This window comes from Typopeltis vanoorti, chromosome 6 (assembly GCF_054136105.1).
Source record: "Typopeltis vanoorti isolate ZY-2024b chromosome 6, IOZ_Tvanoo_1.0, whole genome shotgun sequence".
NCBI lineage: Eukaryota > Metazoa > Arthropoda > Arachnida > Uropygi > Thelyphonidae > Typopeltis > Typopeltis vanoorti.
In genome coordinates, this window is record NC_143554.1 from 124,301,156 (window position 1) to 124,328,675 (window position 27,520).

Genomic DNA, 27,520 nt, shown 5'->3' on the forward strand with positions numbered 1-27,520 from the left:
CGTGTGTACTCAAGGCCGATTTATCTATATGCGGGATGAAAAACCGGAGTTTCCGGTAGTAAAAACCCTGCTACATGATCACTGTCACCGACCAGAGGTAGAATAGTTACGCCTAACCGAAACCCCCCCCTCCCCAAACACTATAATCAAATCTAACACTCATTGAGCTCGAGTTCCTTCTGTCACATGCTGTTTACGAAAGTTGTCTCGCAACAACTAAATAAATTCATTTTCATTCTTCTCATGAGATTTTATTTCTACCCAATCAATGTTTGGGTAATTAAAGCCACTTTTATGATTGCGCTTCCCCACCCCATCGTTTTTATTCGATGGTGCATTTCTTCCTCACTAGCAACCGATCCACCAGGTCAGTAACAACACTCCAGTATGTATTTGATCTTGTTAGACTCCACACCAAACCATGTGGATGTAAACTACCACATGAAAAACTTTTACTAGTATTACAGTCAAAGGTCTCAAAGCTAACTGTATTCAAGTCATCCAATATCATTAGCAGCACGCCCCTTCTCTCCTGTTCTGGCTATTCTTTCTAAAATTACTGTACCCTTTACACTCGATACCAGTTAGTGTGTATGCTTCTGATAACCAAGTCTCACTAATCCCCACAATTTGAGGTCTCAACGTAGTGACTATGGCAACAAACTCCACTCCTTTGTTTCTGATATCCATAACATACGTGTACAGACATAATATATAATAATAAATAATAATAAATTATAATATATAATAACATAAAATATAATAATAACACAATAACATACAGACATTTTTTGTATACTCTTGTCTGTAGAGTTGGACAACTTGCAGATTTCTGTCCTTAGCTAGTGTCTTATTTATGCAGACATCTTTGCATATGTTTCACAGGTCCTAGCCGGACGAACATAAAATCGTCCTCTCCTTATAATCATCTCCAAGATAATGCCTATTCCCATCCTTAACATAATTCCATACAGATTCTCATCATCACCATTCCTCCAATCATAATTTACTTTTCCCGATTCTCTGTGTTAGGTCTCATACCAATTAATAGTTTTTCAAGATATACATGAAACTTTTTATATGCATAAAACTTCACTGTAGTGTAAGTTGTTATCTTTAGATGTGTCTTTAACTGAATATGTTATACCCGAGTATCTTTCATATGCACATTTTGCACAAACTATGTTCTGGTAAATAAAACAAATTTTTAAGTTTCTCAGAAACTATTTTATTGAAATATATTTGAAAAATTATTGAAACTATCCAATTGCAAATCCTGAATCGTACGCCAACCTGTTCATCATATGACAGTTTTCTTCATTGTTATCTGCTTCAAATTAGTTGAAGATTAGGCTTACCTATCTTTCCAGAAATTGTCGTTTTAACATAATTTCTAACTGACATTTAAAATTAAACAGTAAAATGTACTGACTAATTAATAAATATAGTATATCACAAGAAATAAAAAATGATGTCACTACACTATAATATTGGAAAGGGGCTGGCAGGAGATCTTCAGTTGTTTGCTGATACGCAAAGATAGGCAGAGTAATCAGAGATCATACTTGATATACAACATTTACACGGTGATTTGAATATACAAACGATAATGGCTATCAATTCAATGTTAGTAAGCGTAAAGGTATGCATTTTAGCGTGATGCGATATCCAACAGTATATTCTTGTGATGACATTATGTTTAGAGTAACTGATCAGGCTAAACATCTTAGAGTCACGGTGGATAGAAAGTTGAAGTTCAAAGGTCACATAACAAAATTCGCAACTATGACTCAGAGGATAATTACGATGTCGAAATGTATTCTAACACTGATATGTAAATGATTTTGCCTCTTTACAAGGCTTTGATACGACTTTCCTAAACTACTGTGCAGATTTAGTCTCCTGGGTTTCAAAGGGGTAAATTAGCTGTCGAAAGGCTGAAAAGAAGTGTCACAAAGATAATGTTCGTAATCTGAAGTGTTCGTTATGCATGGTACAATGCATTAGCAATAAGCAAACTATATTGGTTGTCACTGAATAGTCGTAATGCCATATTTATTTATATATATTTTTTTTTTTAAATCAGTAACTTTTTTTTAATCAGCAAGAACCGCATTCAAGAATTCCCCTGTAATAATTGCTTCTCCCAATAACACAAGTGCTTTTCAGTGGATAATTCATGTAGACAGTGATACGGGAGAAGTTGACTATTCTCTAGAACAATATAATCATTAATTTTTTCGCCTATTCCCTATAAGGGAATTAATAAATAAATTAAATTAAAAAAACAATTAACAATATTGTTATTACAAACTTAAATTTTGATAGAGCTATTGCTTCATCAAATACTGCAAGGGAGGATTGTGGGACGGATTCAAGAGTTTTTGGGGGGGATGAGTGAAGTGTTTGAGTTATATCGGTTTTAATAGTGTAATATAACAGTAAAGTAGCAACACTTGTAAACTGTAGAGAAAATAGTCCTGAAATGAGGTGATAGAAGCAAAGTGCAGAATACGCCAATGTTATCATTATAATATTTGAATAGTTTATAACGAAAAGTGAAAAATAATGTAAATATAAAATCACAACTGTAAAATTGAGTGTTTTTATGGTTGTTTTACTCAATTTTTATTTATACTTGATTCTAAATGTCTATTCAATATTTATCCGTTACTTGTTCAATTATACTTATTAAATTCTTTTTATAACGCCGAGCCTCTAAATACGTTGCTTGATTTAGACTCTTAATTTTAATCCTCTCCTTGAACTTTAATCCCCCCCCCCCCTTAGTCTCAAGTCCATAATTATGCTTCTACATGTGCACGAAACTTTAGAACTAAGAAATTGCCTCTGGCTGGAGCCAATCTCTTTGTCTAAACTACTGGCGTTTTTCTAAATTGAATTCTGAAAATTTATTTGTTTTTCGACTGCGCAGTCAAAATTCGCAGATAGGAGTTGAATATCCTTCCAAAGAAAAACACTCAGCAAAACACGGAATTTTCCTCTCTTATACTAAATCTAGCAAACCAAAATTTCTATCTATCAGTCGTGGCTAATCAATACTCTAGGTCACACAGATTCGATTTTTATGAGCAGTGCATCGGTTTGCAGGAATCAGGCAAATTATTTGACAAACAAAACAATTTATTCATGAAAATTGAATATACAAAAGGGTTAAAACTAAACACACAATTATTTCAGGCTCTATACTTCTTCAGCAATTATGTTATGAATTATAAACTCTTGAATTAACAACTCTTTCTTACACATCGTGACTATGGTACTACTTTAGCTATCACTTAGTCGCACACAGCAATTTTTCACATGCTTAACAAAGGGCAGGCTTAGCTAATAAACAATGTTAAGCATATTTAATTTCACTTTAAATTTATGCTATTAGATTAGCTAAATGCCTTCAGTCCTCAAGTATCATTAACATAATAAAACTTTAGAGAAATCACCGTCACAAATTTTGTCTCTGGTAAGAACAATATATTAACTCTTACTTTGTATCTACTCGTCTAGTCCACATTAATGGATCCTTGAAACCACTTTCCTCTGTTACTTTCCGATCTTGGCTAAGCAAACGGGTACCTTTTTCCGAGATTGTGGTCACTTCTTATTTCCGCAGTGATCTGGAAACTTGGTGGCTTGAAATCCGGAACTGATTTTCTTAAAAAAAACTTTAACGAGTTATCTTGCACTTCGGGCGTCTGTTCGTTGGAACGTGGATCTCCGACCTTGAAATCGGCATAACTTTCTTGAACATCGATACGACCTCTCTTCCTTATGTGGCCATCTCGCAGAAGATGATTGACTCCTACTACGTCTCACGAAAAACCCGCTGACGACTACGAACCACCTTCCGACGACGAATACCAGGACTCTGTGTTTGACTCCGACCCTGTGGTGTGTTGGTAAATTTTTAACAACCGGATCGCTTTATGAAAAATTTGATTCTTCACAAAGTTCTATTGTATCTTCAGATGTCTTCGTTTCTGCTTCTTCAAATTTCGTTCTTTTAATGTTTAAGAAGTTTCATTCTATTTCATTTTTTCAACTAACGGCTATTCGCTTTTTGGACAGCAAAACTCTAACCCTGATTAAAATTATTTTAATTATTAAAAAAAAAGAAAAAAGAAAAACCGAAATAAAAACATATATTAAAGAAAATTTTCCTATATTACCTACAACTTAACTATTATGAAATGAAATCCTGAACAAAAAAAAATGTAACACTAATATTACCACTCGTAGTCGATCAAATGACCAGAGACTGTAGCCATGGCGACGAATTTTTGTATTTATCGATAATGCAACAATGGGACATTTTCAAGAAGTTGCAAGTTCTTGAAAATTTGCCGAAAAATAAGGCATTATTGTTTATTCAAATATCCAGTTCAAGAGTTTTGATAACGTGTTTGTGTTTTAATGAATACAGACATTGTTTAGTAAATAAAATTGTTTCCAAATTCCCGTTCGTAAATTGAGTTTGTGTTTTGTGAATTCTCCTTTATGCATTTATTTTTGATAATAATAATAATAATAATAATAATAATAATAATAATAATAATAATAATAATAATAATAATAATAATAATAATAATAATAATAATAATATATGTAAGTGTTTATTATACAATTTCAAAATATTTACGAGAAAAAGTATATACCACCATTCATTATCTATCCTTTCATAAAGAATTTTAATAACTGGCTCGCCCGACTTAAAAACATTAACAACTGGGTCGCTAAATTTGAAAAATTTTAACAACCTGCTCGCACGAGACGTTACCAACACACCACTGCTGTGACCCTTTTTTTGGCCAATGTCTCCCTCTTTTATCTTGCTCATTTGACCTTGGGTCATGTTATGATTTTATTCCTTTGGGTGTTTCCTGGGTCAGCACCCGCCACCTTTTTCGTCGTTGTGTTAAGGCGGGAAAACCCCGTACATACTTGACCTTCGCGATAGTGATTGCCTTAGGTCAGGGGGTTTCCAACCTTTTTATTTCCTAGAGCACATTCTAAAATACCGATAGGGCGACGGGCACCATCTATTTTTTCAAGCAAATTTTTGAATTCGTTTGTTAAATGAATACATACAAAGTTTACATTATAATCAAATGTTTTATTACTTAAAAGTTTACATTATATAAAAATTTAAATATATATATATATGTAAGTTAGTGTGATCTTTGGCATTGCATTTCATTGGCCAGTGCTTCATAATTAGGAGAATATGATGATATTCCAGGATCCTGTGTAGCTCAGTGGATGTGGCGTTGCACACCACGGCGCTTGGCCGCACGAGGGAAGACTTAGTTTCGAGTCCAGTCGGCGACTAGAGGAAATTTTTCTAAGCCTTTTTTTGACCGGTTCCCGAGTTAGTCGATCTCTAGCACGGGAAAGCAGGTTTTTTCTCCCGGAAACTCGGGTTTTTCGTCCTGTAAACTCAAGAAAATCGACCGTAGAACCCACATTATTTCAGACATTAAATATATTGTGTTAGGGTTAGGAACCACGCGATGGCGGCACATTTGAGCCGTCTCTCTTCACTGCGTACCGCTTAATTAGTGATAGCCTTGGGCCATCTGTCTCTGATTGGGTACCAGTGGAGATTGAACTGCCCACTCAGTCTCCAAAAGTTAGATAGGGCTAAATGGCCTCGCCTACTCCCGTAATTACGGGAATAAAAAGGCGTTAGCTGATTTTTTTTTTTTTTATATATATATATACATCCACATACATATATACATATATATATATACATACATATACACATATATATATGTTAGCATTGACATTTTCCATGTGTACAATTCGTTTTACATATATCTTCATTTTATATCTTTGTTCACATATTTTGGATGATTATTTTATTAACTTAATTTAAATGCACATCTTATTCTTAAAATACATACATTGCTTATGTTGTTATTTACATTTATATATGCATATATTTTGGTAGTATCTCTATATCTCATGCAGATTTTATATTTTTGTAGGCACTCTTATTTTTACAAAAAGAATTCCATCTTGCTTTAACATTATATTGTTTGCTTAACTTAAGTGGTAAATCTGTAATTTCTTATATACAAAGTTTTCTGAATTGCAGAATTAGTTACATGTCTATAAATGGATAATATATCCTATTAACATTTTGGGTTATTATCATGTTATGAACTTATGTTATCTGCATTTCTTACAATTGACATATCTACCGTCCTTGTGTCTGTATATACAAGAACATATACATATTTGTGGTAATATATCCTAATCTACATATTTATTACTAGAGCAGTATTTCCATTATCGGTATAAGGAGTAATTTGCTATTTACATTTACATTTTTTTCTTTACACAATTAGATATACATATATATAACATTCTTATCCCTTATATATAGGCGTACCTATATATTATTATTAATATTTTTATGACTTTTTTAAACTTTTATTTATTTATTTATTTTAATTATTATTTTATATATATATATATATATATATATATATATATATATATATACACTTTTTTTTTAAAATTTATTTATTTTTATTTTATTTTTTTATTAGATTTGATATCTTGTTGTCATTATTCCTCTCATTGTGGCGAATGGGCCTACGTTAACAGCACCTTTGTCTGGGATTATGCTTTTTGTTCAGATAGTGGATTATCATTATTGTTTACCACTAACTACGGGGGTTCCATTATCGGTATAAGTTTTATTTTTCCTTCTTCTTCTCCTTCTTCAATTAGGCCGAGTTTCCTCCATTGCTGTGTTGTTATGCTTTTGGTTTGTGTAGTGTTTATGATAATTTCCTTTAAATAATTGTTAATTTTTGCTAGTATGTTTGGTCTGGTGTCTCTTCCGTGTATTTTGTCACATCTGTGGGACCATATTGCATACATTGTTATTATTATGATTATTAGTTCTGTTTTTTTTCATTTTTTGGTCTTCCAACCAAAATAATGTGTTTTCAGAGAATGGTTGTGTCTTATTATTATTATTATTATTCCTGATACCTCCAAGGAGTCCGAAGACTCATTGCGGGAGGACATCTTCAACTGTCTCTACACCTTACCTCTACTACGAATCAACGCCATCTACCGCCCACCTCCAACACCACCACAACTAGTAATTTTTGTCTGTAAATTGCGTGTGTTCTGAAGGGCCGATTTGTATGTATGCGGGATGAAAAACCCGAGTTTCCGGGAGAAAAAACCCTGCTACCTCCGTATGAGATCGGCTAATTCACCATCGATTGAAATCGACCAGATAAAGATTCCTCCCGTCGCGACGAGAATTGAACTTAGGCCTATTCCAATCGAAGGGCGCAATGTACCGTCGTTCTTCCAATTGCGCTACGGAGGCGCTTATGTAGGAGTTTCTGTATGGTGTTCCATACTGTGGACGTTTTGCTACAGAACATCATAATATGATATATTGTTTCTGGGTTGGGACAGAAATGACACTTCGCTGGGCCTTGTAATGGGATTTTTTTTGCTACACACCACATTTTTGTGGGAAGACAGGCATGATGTACTTTATAGAAGAATGTTTTGTATTTTGGTGATATTGGAAGTAAGAAAACTTTGTTAAGCACCGGACTTAGCCTAATTTCTCCTTTTCTTATTTCCCTGTGTTGGGGAGGTGGGAATGTCACTTGACTTAATGTTTTGTATAGTTTTCTTGGTTTGATTGTCAGTAAGTTTTCGGTATCTGAGTATTTCTTTATATATGTGTACCCTTCGGCTATTTCTTTGAACATTCTCGGGCTTGGTTTTTTTATATCTGGAAGTGAGCTTATAAACCTATGCGGCAAACACTTTTGTAAGAATGTTGCCGCATAGGCATGTCCACTGAGCTACACAGGCTCTCAAAGATTTCAATTTTTTTTTCAAAGAATTTGTTAACCTCACGATACTCAATTTTATCCATTTCAAGGGATACAGACAACACTTTTGCTTCAGACAGCTGTATAAAACAAACTACTTGATAGAATGACTTGCAATTTCACATGGATGCTTACGACAGATCTACCAACTTAAAAAAAAAAAACTTGTCGATAGTGTTACAATCTATGGTTTTCAGACCACCCTCTTACAAGAAAACCCGATAAGAGGACTGTACCTGAAGATAACAAGACTGTAGAGTAGCAATTCATGTAGTTCTACTTTTAATTTCTGATCATTTTTATTTTAAATAAATAAATCTTTTAAAGCCTTTTATTCCCCTATAGGGAATAGATAAGGCCGTTTTGCTCTAATTTTTGGAGCCTCGCGGGAAGTTTATTCTCCACCAGTAGCTAATCAGAAATTGTTAGTCCAAGATTATCACTAACCATACAGATCCACTGATGAGAGGGACAAGTGCCGCCATCTACTGCTCCCTATCCTTATATTACAGTCATTATCTGAAATAGTGTGGGTATACGGTCTATTTTCTTGAGTTTACGGGACGGAAATACTGGGTATCTGGAAGAAAAAACTTGCTTGCCTGTGCCAGAGATCGACTAACTCGGGAACTGGCCGGCTTAGAAAAAGTACCTCTAGTGGGTGACTAAAATCGAGCTTAGAATGCTCTTCCTTCGGTCGGCCTATCACTGTGGACGCACTTATTTCACTTCACTTTCGCTTCCATTTACAGGGTGATTATAAATAAAGTTCACATTTTGAAAGTTCCGATAATGAATTCCGCTGTAAGCTACAACAAATAGCGATCTTCGAGGAATGAAGCAGAATCTGTTACATGACGTGTGGGTTTGCAGCTGTCCAAATCCTGCAGCAATCCTCACAGTACCATCCAGAGGGAAGCGAGCTTCAGTTCAGTCCAGAACATGTTCCATGGCCAGTCGTCCAATTTAGCAAGAAATTCCAGGGGAAATGTTTCTCGTGCGCCCTGGTCACGATTAAGCAATTTCTGAACGTGTGAAATATTGTAAGGATAACAGCGCAGAAGTTGCGTTACAACTTTGTGAACTGTGCTTATGCGTTTGTCTAAAGCCTGTGAAATACGCCGTGTGCTGCTGCTTCTTACGATATTTGCCATCCTTTCTTCCGCTAACGCTGTGGCTACTTCATCCACTGTCTGCCATTCGATGGGCTTCCGTCCTCTGCCTGGTGTACATCTAAGGAACCTGTCTCTCCAAATTTTCAGATCATTTTGCGTAAACCATTTGCAGTCATAGGATCCGTTTTTAATCCCTTTAATGTTCTGAACTTTCGCAATGTTCTCAAGACACAGCTGTTATTGTGGTAAAAACAGCTTCACAAGAGGTGTGCAATCATTCGGTAATGGTGACATTGTGCTTTAACACATTGTCTGCTCACAGGTAATGAACTGACACATTCCATAGCTACCTGCTTTTATAGACGCTTCTTTGGAAGTATGGGTCATTGGGGGGGGGGCATTAGTCATTTGCACAAATGATACAGTCGCAGCGTTTCACTAAATATCAGGAGTATCAATTAATTTGCATGTATTGCAGCGCCTTGTACCACCCTAGTGGTAGCTTTTAAAACTAACGTTGGTTTTTGCACAAAATAAGATTCCATTGCCTACACATCATTTTGTTAACTATTAAATTGTCCTGCTGAGTAGTTGCTCAGTAACAGCCTTTCAGAATGTGAACTCTAATTATAATCATCGTGTATTTCATTTCCACTTATTTATTTATTTTGCGTACTGTGCTGTAGCTTGTGTTTAATTCAGATAAATGTTTCTGATGATAATCTCGATATAGAAGCTGAAAAACGTCAAATGTTATTTTTTTTAGTTGTAAGTACAGTGATTGCTTTAACACGTGCGTTTTTCTCTCCATAATTTCTACAAAATGAAAACTCATTTACTTTTCTACTTAAAATTGCAAGGTCACTTTTGCCACTTACAGGATGAGGCCCTTCCATAATAGCTGTTTAGAGAAGTTCTCCTACATCACCATACATAGGACGACTATACGTCCAAGCCGGTTTAGTATATTTCTCTGTTTTTTATTTTTTATTTTTATAAACGCTTGTCTTCTTCTTCCCGGTCCAATTTAACAACCATTTCGTTTTAAAGACGGCATGCAGAACCCTAACTGATAAGAAGACTTCTGAACTAACTTCAGAAGGACGAAGAGATGTTGGAAAGGGTCCAAAGGCGACTGACTAAGGTAGTTTCTAACTTCGAATGTCGAGTATGAGGAAAGATTGAGAAGATTTAAATTGCAGAGTCTGGTGGTATAGAGACCTACAAGTTACTAAGGGGTTGTTATAGGATCAATGCTGGAGAAGTTCTAGAGAAAATAGTGGGAGAACCAGAGGTCATCCCTGGAAGTGAGCAGGGGGAGTGAGAAGCAGGTTTTTTTCGTGTTGAGTTGTAAATAATTGGAATGCCTTGCCTGAGAGTGTGGTGTCTGCAAGGAGTTTGAGTGTGTTTAAAGGACCTCCCAGATGAGTCTTTGACTCCATGAGGTCTTGGAGTAATAATAATAATAAAATGAAGCATGCTCAGATATGAGCAGCTAGGGACAGCTATCTCCTTCAGGTAAGAGTGGGTGGGAATATTCAAAGCTATGCTCTGCCAGTCAGTTTGGTGTACTTTCTGGTCTGCAGAGAAGCCAATTGAAAGTGTCATAAAATTTCAAATTTATAAATCATAAAATGCAACTCCTCTGAAGATGACTGCAGGTAGTTTTATGAAAAAATTACAAATAATAAGATCGTACTGAAACAAACACATTCTTCAGAAAACTACTAGTGACATGGTTTTAGAGATAGATATGCCCAATAAACTGATTAAAGTACTGTATACAAATATTTACTGATAATAATTATTCAGTTTATGTTATATTTTAATATTAGGTAATCAATATAATAAACTTTTTGTTTTTTGTTTTTTATTTTGCTTTAATGTACACATATGGACATAAGGTGTGTTTATTTTCTTTAGAAAGAATAACTCAGCATGTCAGTTAATGGCGGCTCATCCATAAGAGCTGCAGGGGTGTATTGAATGCATCTCCAGCATTAGGTATACTAGTGAGTAATACTGGCTAGCATACTCAACACTGTAGCAGCATTCAATGCAGCCCTTATGGACGAGCCACCACTGCAGTCGATAAATATTTCAAATTATTATATAATTTTACTTACTTTTACCACCCCACTCTCAAAAATGTCCCAGTTTGAATGATAAATTATACGGTCACCTTACTTTTAGATAAATTCACTCATAAGTGCCTTCATAGTGCAATTGGAAGAATGATGGCATGTTGCGCCCTTCAATTGGAAAAGGCCTAAGTTTGATTCTCATTGTGAAGAAATAAATCTTTATATGGGTTTTTTTTCAATTGAAGGTGAGTTAGCTGATCTCATATGTAGGTAGCAGGGTTTTCCCTCCTGGAAACTCAGGTTTTTCATCCTGCATACAGAAAAATTGACCATGAGAACACATGCAATTTACAGACAAAAATACTAGTGGTGGTGGTGGGCAGTAGATAGGATTGGTGTAGATCATCGGTTCCTAACCTGTGGTACCAGTACCCCCCAGAGGTACGTGCTGGGTCGTTCAGGGGTACACGAAAAATAATCAGTAATGGTGGAAAAACAAGTAAAGTAAACTATTTTTCGTTAAGATAGGCACTGAACAAAAGTGTCAGTATTTATAAACAGCTATTTTAAAAACAAGAGGTACAATTTATAGAAATGGGTTTAAAAGGGGTATGCAAGTGGAAAAAGGTTGGGAACCGCTGATGTAAATGATGGTGGTTCACTGTAGTTGGTGGATTAAGTGGTGGAGATGAGAGTTGTAGAGTTGGTGCCCCTCCCTCGATGAGTTTTTGGACTCCTTGGAGGTGTCACATAATAATAATAATAATAATGACAGCCTTACCCATATCCATAAGGGTACACATAAAGCATATAACTTTAGTAACCTGTGCAGTTCTGAATCTTCTTCAGTTGACAAATTTATAGCAACACCCGAATATGTGGAAACAGCTCCCAGTGAAATGAAAAAAAAAAAAAAAAAAAACATGATAAACATGAAAAACATGATTTTTTTATTTTTGGTTTAATAACAGGAAAATAAAACTCATGAGTTTTATTTTATTAGACATAAGAGCTTGGTCCACCTTTGCTACAACTTGCCTACAGATGTGCCACATTGCCTCAGTCCTGAAGATATTTTCAGATGCAAGCTTTGTTTGTCTACGCTTGGATAAAGGATTAAACTAAATTTATTATAGGAAAATAAAACCAATTCAAGATTTAATACATATTGTCACTTGTTAAAATGATTTGATTTTCAGTTGGATTAATTTTTTATTTAAAATCTGTTATTTATTTTTTATTTTTTTTGAAAAATGCATCAATTTGAGTACAGTAATTTTCCAATTATCTGGCTTTCAAATAACCAAATCCTCAATTAATTCTTGAAATGGATTATTGTGTTCAGTGGTGCACCCAGGGAGGGGGCCAAGGGGCCCTGGCCTTTCACAAAAGAAAAAGGAAATAAAACTAGAAAATTTTCCAAAAAGCTTTTCCTAATTAAAATTCATTTTTTTATTTATGTTGTGTCTTCTATTTCTATACTACTTATCATGTATTGGCGATTACTGCAGATGCTCAGTCATAGGTCGTATGCAATGCGTAGTGTGTATTTGTAAATCGTCTACTCACCCCCCCCCAGATTAAATCGTGATTGCTCGGGCTCCCCCCCCAAGATTAAATCCTGAGTGTATCACCGATTGTGTCAACCAATTTATGCCCCATCACTATTTAATTGTACCTTCAGTTAACAATATCCTCAATTATCTGATTAGCAAAATGATTTCCCACCATAATAATTATAATCTAAATTGGGGATTACTATATTTCTATATGCTCATGTTAGTATTCTATTATTACTTCATGGAAATGCAGTATATGTTGGTAAGATTAATGCACAATGATAAGGAAGAATCTTTGATTCAGAATACCAGGCAGGCATTTTTTTTAACTAAATATGAATAGTTAGTAACATGCTGAAGACAGATGATGAACAGTAGTGATAATTTGGGGAAACACAGTAATGGCTTTGTTAAATTTCTTTGAAGAGGATATGCTTGATATCCTCTTCAAACTTCTACTTGCTCACCACTTGCCAAGAAAAACTTCTAGTCAGAATATTTTACTAACCACTCTCAACCTTCAGGAATGGCCCTTTATTCTTTTGATTTCTACTACATACCAAAAGATTTCGCACTTCCATCATCCATTTTACAGCATATCACTTTTCCTCTGTCTCTTCTCCAGGATTTGTAAATTCTGATCTGTTCTTATATTCTACATTCCATAGTCCTGATATCATCTTTGGTACAGCCTCTGTACCCTCTCCATCATTTCCTTTAATGTTCCCTCCTACCTTTCTCAGAACTTTGGAGACCATATTTAAACAAATTAATGCAGATGCGTCAAGGCCATGCATGTACAGAGGCAAAATGATTTCCTTATATTTACACATCATTGTTTTCCTCCTGAGCATGACTGTTATTCTTTGTCATTTTTACAATGTTTGTAATGTGATCTTTAATGATCCTTAATTTATGCCAGTTCCCTGCCTTCATCACTTAAAGATTACTTGCATCATTAGTTGTTTTTTTTTTTGGAGCAAAATCCATCAATATAATATGCCATCTGAAATAACTTCAACTTAAAAATACAGAATTTTATACTGGGTAACATTTAACTGATATCTATAAAATAAGTCTATTTAGATCCTTTTGAAGGAATTCTATATCCTTATAGCTTTTTGAACTTAGCAGCATAATCAGCAAATAAACAGATATATTCTCACATGGTTATATCTCCCTGCAGGCTATTCCCAATATCATTAAATATAAATTAAATTGTAATGGTCCAAGGACAGAGATCTGCATTACTCCATTGGTCACCCTCTGTCACTGTGGTTCTATCCCTTCATACACTGCTTTTTAACATTTTCTGACATTTGTAAACCATCTTCTTATCCTTGTCGCTATTTGATTTCTCATCTTCATGGGTGATGAATTTTAGGTGGGAGATGAATTGCATTGTTCAATGTGAGACCACCAGCCTGCTTATTGGATGCTCTAGAGATGAAACATGCCTTGCATGTTTCATCTCTAGAGCATAGATTCTGGACTATGTAACAAGTAAAAAAAACAAAACAAAAAAATAAAATCAATAAAAATGGACTATAGGTTTATAAGTAAACCTTTCATGGGTGAGAGCCACATAAAAAAAATAATTATTAAGTTTTAAAAGAGGTATACCGTGAGTAGACATAAAGATATAAAATAATTATTGCATGAAAGTAAATCTTCCATAGTAATGGAAGGTTACTTACTGACTCCCACTAATGAGACCTCAGTAAAAGTGAAAACTGGTCAGGATAGTAGGTAGTAATCCTTTCTGTAATGCATAGCAATATCTAGTACATGTCAAAGAAAGAGGGGTGTGTGTGTGCATGCGTGCTGTGTATTATGGTATACTAAGGCAATATGATGCAAAGTCATCAGCCTCTATGTACAAGTAACCTAAGCATGAAGATTCTTTATATACAAACTGCTAAGCTTGAGTAAAGGATTAATATGAGAGTGTAATGTCTTATCATGTATAAATAATTTAATTCCTGTATTACTCAGAAAAATATTCAGTTCTAAGTGAATGTACATATTGTACATTCACTTAGAACCGAATAACTGAACATGTTCATAATGACTTAAGGATCTTATATTGTGGTATTTGTGTCATACATGTATATCTAACTTCTTCCATTACAGACTGCTGAATGCTTCATTCTCAGTAGTTGATCAGTTTGTGCTTGAATGTTCTCATTAATGTTATCATACATTTAAGGTACGATTTAGAAATATATGTACACCATACTTGTGCATAATATGCATTTAGTGCTGAGCTAATCATGTTAGAATGCTAAGCATGCTATGATCTGCTTGGGACCAAATACATATTTTCACATATCAGCTAATATGAGATACATATAGCAGTATATGCATCTCACAGCCATACTTCCATTCTGAAAATGACAAATATCAGCCAAGTGATATTTAAAAGCTTGTTGAAGTGATTTCTGTACACTCCTGTCATTTTGAAAATGAAGCAATAAATTACATTTTATGAGAGTTGTGCTGATCTGCCACCTAATGTGCCCTATTTGATGGTGTGTTATTAGTTATGTGATGTTATTTGATGGTGTGTGTTATTCCTAAATTTATCCCCCCCCCAAAAAAAAACTATCCTGTTTGTCCTCAAAGCATGTTTAATCAAGTTTCATGCATATTGTACTCTATTTATTTAAGACATTTTTTTTCTCTAAGTATCCTCAAATTTTCTTATAGTGTAATGGTGTGGAGGCTTATTCTGTAATTAGTACTTCTGATGCAGTGTCTACAATCTCTATGGACTTGGTACAGAAGTTAAGGTAAATTTATACAGTTATTTGTTTGTTATTAAATTTATGACTAGTTACTTGGGTGTTTGTTGAAATTAACAAACATTAGCATTTGGTAAGATCAACTGCTGTTGCAGAAATCAAGTGCACCTCTATGTTCAACTAGTCTACTGTTTCTCATTATTCCCATCACATTGTAGTGTTCTACGGCATAATACTGAAATCACCTGTTCATCATGGCATAATTTTCTGAAATAGCTGAGGTTACAGTTTCTTATTGCAACACTAGCTGTTATTTTGTCATTCATTCATACTGGAGTCTCACTCAGTTAGCAATATATATATATATATATATTTATTGCGTATATTGCGTATATATTGCGTATATATTTATTACATTTATTGTGTAATTTTACACAATATATATATATATATATATATATATTGTGTTAAATCTTAAATTCATTCACATACCTAGTATTCACAACAAATTGCAGCAGTTTATTTCATTTCATAAAAATAAAAATCTACCACTAAAATAATGCATTTCAGATCTCATCATGCATGAAGAAATTTATGGGCAGATTTAAAATTTTAGACCAATGTGATAAAAGTAGATGTACTGGAAATGCTCAGGATATTATACCTTAAATGGATAACAGCAAATTGCTGAAAGAATCTAAGACCAAATTTATTTAGCCTTTCATTCTTCTCCATCTCAACTGTCTTTTGTTTTATAATACCCTCTGTTCTAATCTGATAAAATCCCTTCACTAACCTAAATGTTGCTATCATATCTCCTGTTTTCTAGCTATCCACCAGACTCTGCAATTTATATTCCTTTATTTTCCATAAAAGTTTAAAGTGGCATTGTGGGATATCATTAAAGTAAATGGCTCTAATAATATACTGCTGGACTTTGCAAAGACAGGATATCACATTGAAATGTAATTTTACACAAACTGGAGCAAATTGGAATGGACATGGATCTGGTGGCCAATAGGTAAAAATTATTATCATCACATGAACTTACATGGAGTCAGCAGACTCCATGGGAGGCTCACTTAACTAACAACTTAATTATACCAAACCTTAAACTCCCTAACCTGAGTATTCACAACATATTCTGATAATGTAGTTTGCTTATTCACAACTCTCCGTGTAGAAATCTACTCATCACATGCCTCCTAACCAAACCTTTAGACAACGTCCAGGGAGAGCCTTATTCTTACCCCCCCCCAAAACCTTCCTTGTTTTATATCCTCTGTACTAGTCTAATAAAATCTCCTCACTAACTTAAATTAGTGAGATTTCCTCTTTTCCACCTATCCACCAGACTCTGCAATTTACATTCCTTTAACATCTTTCTATAACCACATTCCAGAGTTCTGATATTCCCTTGGTCACTTATCTCCAGATCCTCTCCAGTATTTCCACATCACAATAAAAAGCTAAGTGAACAAATTGGAATACAGTGGTCCATGTGGAGTTTCACCATCATCATCAAATTCCGATGTGTACCCCTCACGGGTGTACAGGATAATTATGATAGTACTGCAAGACAATCAACACAATTTCCCTCCAAATTAATCTGTTATCCATAAAGATTCTAATATTATCAGATCTTATATTTCTGCCTATTAAGGCACTTTTTTGCTGTATCAATCCATCTACATCTGGTCTTCCTCTGGGTCTTTTTCCTGCCAACATGGCAAAGAACACTAATCTTTTCTCTCCCATTCTGTTTAAGTGACACATCCCTGAATGCTAACAATGGGAAGTTCTTTCCTAATATCCTCATTTTTAATGTGATACTGCCATTGATGCCATCTATTCACTCCACTAATCTTTCACAGAACTCTCATATCACAGGTCTCCACTCTTGGATCAATGCCTTTATTTCTAACCCAGCTCTCACATCCATAAGTTAAAATTGGTTTGAACACTGTCTTGTGTATAACTAATTTAGTGTTTTGACTAATTTCTTTCTTTCTTATGCCATATAAATTTATTCAGCTGACTTCCTACCACACCAGCTTTACTAATTTTGTCGTCTATTTCCATATTTAATTTACCATCTTCACTAAAAATTGTGCCTAAATAGCTGAAATGTTTTACTTGTTCCATAAATTCACCATTCAGGATACAATTGATGTTTTCGTTTTTTCTGCCTATTATCATGATCTTTTTATTGCCAATTTTCATACCCAATTTATTACGACAGTCATTCACTTTAGTCAGGGAATAATATTATTATTATGTGACACCTCCAGGGAGGACTCATCACAGAAGGGCACTCTACTCCACTCTGCTATACACACACACCCTAAACGTCTCCCCTACTACACACAATTACCATCAGCACCATCCATTGCCCATCACCATCAAACAACAATATATTTTGTCTGTAAATTGCATGTATTCTGTTAGCTGATTTGCCTGTATGCTGGATGAAAAATCTAACTTTCCTGGGGGTAAGAACCCTGCTACCTATGTATGAGATTGGAAAAGACCACATACAGATTCCACTCCTCACAATGAGAATTGAACTCAGGCCTCTTCCAACCAAATGATATCACGTACTGTTCTTCCTATAATATGGAGGCCTATAATGATATCTTGCAGACTTGTACTGGATTTCTTCAGAAGTATAACATCATCTGTATAAAGTAAAGAGCTAAGATTAGCATTGTCAATTTTGATATCCAATTTAATACCACTTTCCTTCATAATGTGATCTTTATAGATAATGAATAACAGTGGAGATAATCTGCACCCTTATTGTACACCTGATTTTACATCAAATCAGCTTCCTTTATGCTTCCTTTGTACCTCCTTCAATTCTAACGGCTTAAATAGAGACTTTGTATTGCTTTATATATTGTCCCATTTATACCACATAACTGTAGAGCTTTCCTCTTGGCACCTTGTCATATGCTTTTTCTAGATCAACAAAACTTAAATAAAAATCCTTGTTATATTTCCAAAATTTCTCAACTGTTTGTCTTAAAGTGAAAATCTGTTCCTGACAACCTCTATTTGGCCTGCATACAGTCTGTTTTTCATTGTGGAAGCTTCCCTTCCACAATTTTTCTTAGCCATTGCTCAATTATTCTTGCATAAACCTTACCAGGAAAACTCACACATCACAATAAAAAACTAAGTAATCAAATCTGAATACAGTGGTTAATGTAGGACTTGACCAGTGAAAATCTTTGCAAAGCTTATCATGTGCCCTCTAAGCTTCAGCTCACTGTTCACAATCACTGCCAGATTCAAATAGACTTACATCCCTGAACTCCAAACACTTTGCACTTAAATTAACTGGGAATCTTCAGTTGTTTGCATTATTATTATTAAATGGGGGGGGGTGAAGCAAGCCCACATCCCTGTCATGCTCCCTGGGACTTTCAGTAGGGTACACTCTCTACAAGGATGCTAATGGACCTCTGTGAAGAACAACAGACAAATCATTTCACCCAATGGTGACGTGTGGAAGAATCTTCAGAGGAGCTTATCTCTATAAACAACCCAGGCTCATCTGGCACTAGCTGTCAGTACCTGGTTATGGCCCCTACCTAGAATTACAAGGAAAATTAAAGGATTAAGTCCTCTGACAAAGTGAGGCAGCATTGTCAGTACTGACACAAGGTTGAAGTCTCGTGATGACAGTAAAGCTTGTGATTAGAAAATTACAGATGGCAATATAGTTTATTGTGTACATCTGTAATACTGCAGAGCTGAAAGCAAATGGAAAAACTACTGTTCTGTTCTTTCTGGACTTACCACCATGGCAAGCAAATCTGCACAAATGGCTTCGAGTTCCTGGCTTCCCTTAAATGGGACAGGGGTGCAAAAAATCTCCAGGCTCAAAATGGTGTGTACACTAAAATTAGGAACCTGGAATATCAGAACCCTGCATGAAGCAGGTGAGCTAAGAAATGCTATCCAGGAAATGGAAAGACTTGAAATTGGGATATTAGGAATGAGTGAAGTTAGGTGGCCAGGATCAGGCTAAACTAAAGTTAATGACATAACAATGTACCACTCAAGAAATAGTGAAAACAACTATCAAAACAGAGTTGGAATAATATTAAACAAAGATGCCAATAAGTCATTGTTGAGCTTCATCCCCTGCTTAGATAGGATGATGTTATTAAAACTGAAAGGTAATCTACTAGATATTAATCTTATACAGGTCTGTCTGAGTAGGGGATGAAGCTCAACAGCGACTTATTGGCATCTTTGTTTTATTATTCCAATTACTTGCTAATTAATTACTAATTTTGAAGTTCCATAAAGAGTACAAAAACTATCCTAGTGTGGATATTCCTTCTGATCATAATCTACTGGTGACAGAGTTAAAACTTAGACTGAAAGCTAAGTCCACATTCTAAGAAACATCAACAAAAAAGGTTTGATCTAGGAAAGTTAAAAAACCCAGAGTTAAGAAAGAAATTGAGTCAAGATCTAAATCAAGAGATAGCATTTATCAAGAATGATGACGTCATGAGGGTTGATGAATCATGGGACAAATTAAAATCTATCAGATGCCCATTTATCTTTATTCCATCCTCCAGATCTTCCAAGGCTCCCTCATCATCCATTCACTATAGACATTAAAAAGGAGTGGGGACATACCACACCCTGGCCTCACACTCTTCTTATGGGGATCCATTCAGTATCCTCTTCTTCAAATCTAACCCTTACTTCCTCATTTTATATATTCTGAACAACAGTCTGATAATTTTTTCATCTATTCCTATTTTTTTGCAAAATATCAAATAAAACAGAGTGATTAACATTATCGAAAGCTTTTTTCATAATCCACAAAGCATAGATATAAATCTTTATTACACTCGATCATTCTTTCTCCCCCAATATCTGTAGTGTTGTAATAGTTTCCCTGTTTCTCCTGAAACCAAATTGTGCTTCATTTAATTCTCTCTCTCTCTCTCTCTCTATCATCTGTTCCATTCTTCTATATATTATGTTGATTAGGACTTTTGCAATGTGGCTAATCAAGCTCATAGTTCTGTACTTATTGCAATCCATCATTCCTGTAGTCTTGGGAATAGGAATAAAAATAGACCTTATGAAGTCTTTAAGTATTCTATCCTCCTCCAGACTTCTATTAAAGACGATGGACAGAAATTTTATTCCTTCCTTTCCCAATACCTTCAGCAGCTCTCCTTGAATATCATTCACTCCTGAAACTTTCCTATTCTCCTCCTCCTCATCGTCATCATCAAATTCCTGCCATGTACCTTCCAGGGGGTGTACAGCATATGATAGTACTACATGAAAAATTTACATCATTACTAACTTCCTATCTACAATATTCCTCCAAATCAGTCTGTTACTTGTCAAGACTCCAACATTATCAGATCTTATATTTCTATCATCTAAGGTGCATTGTACCTTATCAATCAGCCTATATCTTGGTCAACCTCTGGGTCGTTTTCCTGGCAACCTGGCAGAGAACACTTGTTTTGCTAATCTTTCCTCGCCCATTGTGTTTAAGTGACCATGCCACCTGAGATTAGCTCTGCTAACGCATTCCTGGATGCTGACAATATCAAGTTCTTTCCTAATATCCTCGTTTTTAATATGATATTGCCATTGATGCCATCTGTTCATGCCTCTAATCTTTCTCAGGACTCTCATATCTGTGGTTTTTGGTCAAGTGTTTTACTTCTGACCCAGCTCTCAGATCCATATGATAAAATTGGTTTGAACACTGTCTTGTATACAGCTAATTTAGTGTTCAAACTAATTTCTCTCTTATTCCATATGAATTTATTCAATTGACTTCCCACCATACCAGCTTTGTTGATTCTGTTATCTATTTCCATATTTAATTTACCATCTTCACTAAAAATCGTGCCTAAAGTAGCTGAAATGTTTTACTTGTTCCACAGGTTCTCCATTCACAATGCAGTTCACATTTTCAGTGATTCTGCCTATTTTAATTGTCTTTGTCTTTTATTGATGACCTTCATACCATATCTATTACAACAGTTATTTAATTTAGTAAGGGAATCTTGCAGACTTGTAGCAGATTTATTTAGAAGTATAACATCGTCCACATAAAGCAAAGAGCTGACATTAACATCTTCAATTTTGATCATGTTTAATACCACTTTCCTTCATAATATGATCCATATAGATAATGAATAACAGAGGGGATAATGTACATCCTTGTCTCACACACCAGATTTAACATTAAACCATCTTCCTGTACTTCTTTCAATTCTAACTGCTGACTTACACAAATACAGACTAAGTATTGCTTGATATAATGCCCCATTGACACCATGTAACTGTAGCGTATTGAATAGCTTCTCTCTCTTGGCACTTTGTCATATGCCTTTTCCAGATCGAAAAAACTTAAATACAGATCTTTGTTATATTCCCATGATTTCTCCACTATTTGTTGTAAAGTGATGATCTGATCCCGACAGCCTCTATTTTGCCTGAATCCAGCTTGTTCTTCACCAAGCTTTTCTTCCACAATCCTTATGATCCGTTTCTCAAGTATACTGACTTAAATTTTACCAGGAACACTCAGTAGGGAAATACCTCTGTAATTCTCACATTCAGTTTCATTTCCCTTTTTATATATGGTACTATGAGAACTGTACTCCAATCATTGGGAATTTGCCCCTCTGTCCAGGCTTTCTGAACTATGCAGTACAGCCACTGTAAGACTTCTATACCACCATACTTCAGCATTTCTAGTTGAATATTATCTACTCCTGCTGCCTTTCTACATTTCAAGCATTTGATGACTTTTTCTGCTTCAAGTATGGATGTGTATTTCTGTCTGTATGCCTGTTGAGTGTTATTTACCACTGTACTATCACTGCTTGTTTCATTTAGCAATTTTTTGAAGTAATTACTCCATACTTCAAGGATAACTTTTTCTCCCATTTTCATGTCACCTTTATCATCTCTAACTCCTTTTACAGCACTCGTTCCTCCATTTCTAAGCTTCTTCAATAACCTCCAGAATATTTTGCCACCTTCTTGATATTTATTTTCTATATTCTTGCCAAAGTCCTCCCATGACTTTTGTTTAGCTAGTTTTACACACTGTTTAGCATTCTTGCATTTGTCTCTGTATTCTCTAAGAGCACAAGCTGACTTATTTTCCAGGAACGTCTGATATGTTTTCTTCTTTTCCTTCACTGCCTCTTTACCGTCCAGTGTCCACCATGGAGTTCTGATTTTTCTATCCTTGCAGACAACCTCACCACATGACTCTCTGACTGAATCAATGAATGTTTTCTTCAAGGCTTGCCACTGAATCTCCAAGGTTTGGTTCCTGTTCTCAAACTCTTTCATTTTTTCTTCAATAATCTTTGTGTATTTTAGTCTAACATCTGAGAGCTGCTCAACTTTTATTCCCTTTAAAACTTTCTTACATGTCATTCTTTTCAATATGAAATTCAATTTTATCCTGCTCAAGACTAAATAGTGATCCATTCCAATTTCAAATCCTCTGTACATGCTGGTGTCCTGCACCAGGGAGAAAACATCACTATCAACAATAACATAGTCAATGAGACTTTTCTTATTCCTTGCCTCTTCTCCTCCATGTGAATTTGTGCACATTGTTATGTTGGAACATGGTGTTAGTAATAACCAGTTCATGTCCTGAGCAGAAATCCAACAGGCATTTGCCATTATTATTATTAGCTTTGCTCTTTTCTCCAAATTTTCCCAAACTATTTTTGTATGTCTGACAATCATTTCCTACTCTGCTGTTTAGATCCCCAACAAGGATCAGCTTTTCCTTTTTCATTGTGTCAGTTGCTTTCTCTAAAGACTCAAAAAATTCCTCCACTTCTACCTTAGTAGAACCTTTTGTGGGCCATAGGAACAAATAAGTTTCATTGTCCAGTTCCCCATTCTGATATTTGCCCACATCACTCTACTTGAGACTGCCTGCCATTTAAGAAGATTAGCCTCGTATTTAGTGTTGAATACAATGACTACTCCTTCTTTTCCTTGATTGTCATTGCCTGAATATAACATTTTGTATTTATTGCTCAGAAAGATCTCACCAGTTTTTGTCTTTTTTGTTTCAGTCACCCCTATTATATCAATCTGGTACTTATCTAATTCCTCAGCTAGCTCCATTTCTTTGTCATTCAGGCTTCTTTTGTTGATAGTACCGATCTTCAGTTCTGGTGATATTGAGTTGTGGAGTGTTATCAGATTTTTTCCAGTAGCTGACTTTTTGCTGTTCGCCCTAGTTCCCTGGCGAAAACAATGGGGGCCTTGTTTAACTGGGCGACGCCCCAACGGTCATGAAATTTTGTCATGTTGTACCATCATTTTGTATTTTGGCTTAAGCCAATAAGAATACAATTTGGTTGGCTAAATCTCAAATTGCCAACCCATCCTCGTTTATTCAGTATCCAGGTAGATATCCAACAGGTAGCCATGAGAAAATGAGGATTGGACATTAGGTCAGAAGCCCTGGTCGGTTCTCTGCATTTCTTTAAAGGCTATGTGGAGGTCTCCTCTCAGTTATACAGCTTTGACCCTTAAGCACCCCACTTTCCTATCCTTTATTCTTTTAATGACTGCTTCGATTTCCCATTCCTTAATTTATGGGGTATCGTCATTTTCTATCTGATCACATTCTAGATTATCTTCATCTCCATAAAGTTCTGTTACATACTCCTTCCACCTTATCATTTTTTCATTTTTTTCAAACAAAATCTTTCCTTTTTCATCCTTCAAAGCACCGCTTTTTGTCCTTCTCTTCTTCCCTGAAATCAAGTTCAAGCCGTCATAGACCTTTCTCATATTCTTTGCTGTATCATTTTCCTCTGTTTCCTTGCAGACCTGATTGAGCCGGTCTTCCTTTGCCTTTTTAGTCAGAATTTTTACTTGTTTATTGATCTCTTTATATCTGACTTGGGCGTCATCGTTGTTCTTATTCTTCCATTTTCTTCTTTCATTCATTTTTTGTCACTTCCTCAGTAATCCAGGGCTTCCTTCCTCTTCTCTTCTCTCTGCCTCACCCAGAAGATCTTTAGCACATTCCTTGATTTTCTCTCTTAAATCAGTCCAGATTACTTCTAAGGCTCTATCAGTATCAATATTTCTGATCTTGTTTTCTAGTTCAGCTCGATATTTCTCTTTGATATTTTTTCTTTTTAGTCCATCAATTATTATTTTTCTAGTTGCATTTTCTTTATTTATTCATTTTAATCTGGTTTTTACTTTAATTGTGAGCAGGTTATGATCACTATTGCAGTCTGCTCCAGGATAAGTTTTTGTATTTTTTTATTATATTTCTCTATCTTGAATTAATTAGTATGTAATCAATCTGATTTCTCATTTCTTCACCTCTCTGTCCAGGTGCTCTCCAAGTATACAGTCTTTTCTCATGTTGTTGAAACCAGGTGTTAGTCACTATCAATTCGTGCCTTCTACAAAACTCCACCAGGCTGTCTCCCCTTTCATTTCTTTCTCCCAAGCCCAAAGGGTGCACCAGACCATCCTCTCTTCCTTTCCCTATTTTTGCATTCGCATCACCCACTACTATCAGTATATCTCTATTATTTTTTCAAATGTAAACATTCCTCTATTTGTTGATAGATCTCTTTAAATTATAAGGATATTTTTAGGTTTGGCCTTTATTTTCAAAGTAATCATTCTTTCAGATCTCTGCCAGTATCCCTCCACCATATCGGCTATCCTTTTATCCAACACTATTCCAGCACCTCTTTGATGTTCTTTTCCTCCTGAGTAAATAAATCTAAATCCATCATCTGTTCTTATATCTCCTTTCCCTTTCCATCTAACCTCTGAGATTCCAAGAATTGATATCTTCATTCTTTTCATTTCTCTGATCACATTGTCCATCTTCCCTGCTTGGTACATTGAGTTAACATTCCAGGTGCCCATATTTGTATTTTCCTTGAGGTTCATTTTCTTATGCTGTGTCCTTACATCAGCTGCAGAACTTCCAGGAGGCTTTGATCTTGCAGCGTCATTTGAGGTTTTTTCCTCCTGGAACTCCAAAAGAGATCTACAATCCCCCTCCCTGATGCATATTGCACGAGATCAGACCCAGGGGGTCTTATCTGTTCTTGTGCATAATTCATTATTCTGTCCTGACTTGTTCATTATTACTTGGAGAAAGAGAAAAAGGTATGCATGGTAGTTCTCCTTTGCCTTCCATGCAGTGTGGTGGGTTGAATATTTCCTTCCAATCCACCACAGATATAATGGTTATACTGCCATGACTAGGTATCTTCAGCTCGCCAGTTCCCATGCACACCTAGGTGCACCCCTGGGGTACCTGATAGAATACCATCAGATATAGTAAAGTTATTAGAAGGTGACAGCATTACTATATTAGTAAAGCTATTTAATAAGATCTACGATACAGGCATAATCCCTCAAGACTGGTTACAGTTGACCTTCATCATGCTACCTGAAAAAGCAAATGCGAAAACTTGTAATGACTATAGAATGATCAGCCTAATGAGTCATGTTCTCAAAATGTTTCTGAAAATAATTCATTCTTTGTCATAATTGAAAAGAGAATATACAGAAAATGTGAAGACACCATCAGTGATATCCAATTTGGCTTTAGAAACAGTTTGGGAACAAGAGAGGCCTTTTCTGTTGTCGAATCTTATTCCAAAACAAGGAAGTATTCATTTGTTTTATCGACTTCAAGAAAGCATTTGACAAAGTCCAACATACTAAAATTATTGCACTATTAAAAAGAATTGGATTAGATGGTAAAGTCATCAGGATCATTGATAAAGGAGTAAGGAATAAGGCAAGGATGTGTGCTGTCACCTCTTCTTTTTAACATATATTCAGAAGCCATATTTCAAAAAATTTTAAAAGGAAGGGATAAATGTAAATGGTGACATTATCAGTAACATTCGATATGCTGATGACACAGCTCTCCTGGCTGAAATATTCAGGATCTTCAAAATCTTCTGGAACTAGTGAATGAAGAGAGTAAAAAATGGGATTAAAAATAAATATCACCAAAACTAAATTAATGGTTATAAGCAAGAAACCAATTCTTAATTCAGCACTTTCTCTTAATGGGATATCATTAAATCAGGTGAATCTAACTAAAAGTTCAAGTTTTTTTCTCATTTGTTCCAGTACTTCCTGATTGGACGTTTTTTGCTGTCCATGGGATTTTTAACATGTTTGTATAACCACATCTCAAAGACTTCAAGTTTATTTTTATTAATGTTGTGTTTCGGCACTGTACAGTAGTACAGACCATACATAGCATTTAATCATGCATACTCTAAGCTCGAAATTTAAATTGCAGTTATACACTGTTGATTTCATCAGGAGAAAATTTTTTCTTGCCATTTCAATTCTAATTTTATTTCCATTTCTCGGATGCTGGTTAAATGAAGAATGCAATTCTTCATTTAATTGCTAGATTGCTGAAACAAGACCTACCCATTATAAATCTCTGGTAACCATCATAAAGAATGCTGTCTATCAACTGAATCCTGTACCTCATTCCTTACCAATCTCTTTAGTATCTCTACTAGAACTACAGATATACAGATTAGTCTCTAATTGAAAACTTCTGTCCTATAACCATGCATGTAGGATAATATTACTTTGCCTATTTTCACTCTTTAGGAACTTTTCTCATCATAAGATTTAATTAAATAACCATGTCAGGGACATAGCTAATTCTGCTGCACATTTTTCTATGGTGATATTGTCACCCTTTCCCATAGACTTATTAATATCTAACTCATGGTTTTTTGCTTCTAATTCCTCTGATATTTGTCTCTCTTATACATGTTGCATAGCATCATTTACACATATTATATCTAATCCATGATTTTCTTCACTTCTAATTCCTCTGATACTTGTCTCTCTTCTATAGATTGCACAGCATCATTTACATCATTATGATATTCACTAATAAACTGCTCATTAAATAACTAAATTACATCTCTTGCCACAGTCGATCTGCTGCAGCAGCTTTTCACCAGTTTCACCTTCCATAATTATTCTTCCTCTTATACTTGGAATTAATGGAATGAATACACAGAGAAAAAAAAAAATTAACACAAGTTT

General features: G+C 35.1%; 1 protein-coding gene across 2 annotated transcripts in view; it reads left to right on the forward strand.

Moving 5' to 3' along the window:
* Positions 1 to 27,520, forward strand: part of LOC150105904 (nuclear receptor-interacting protein 3-like) — a 108,999-nt gene that overhangs the window by 38,278 nt on the left and 43,201 nt on the right. For both annotated transcript variants that reach the window (XM_090394399.1, XM_090394398.1), the window contains one exon: positions 15,366 to 15,448. In XM_090394399.1, coding sequence (XP_090250525.1) covers positions 15,366 to 15,448 — 83 coding nt within the window. The remainder of the gene's footprint in view (positions 1 to 15,365; positions 15,449 to 27,520) is intronic.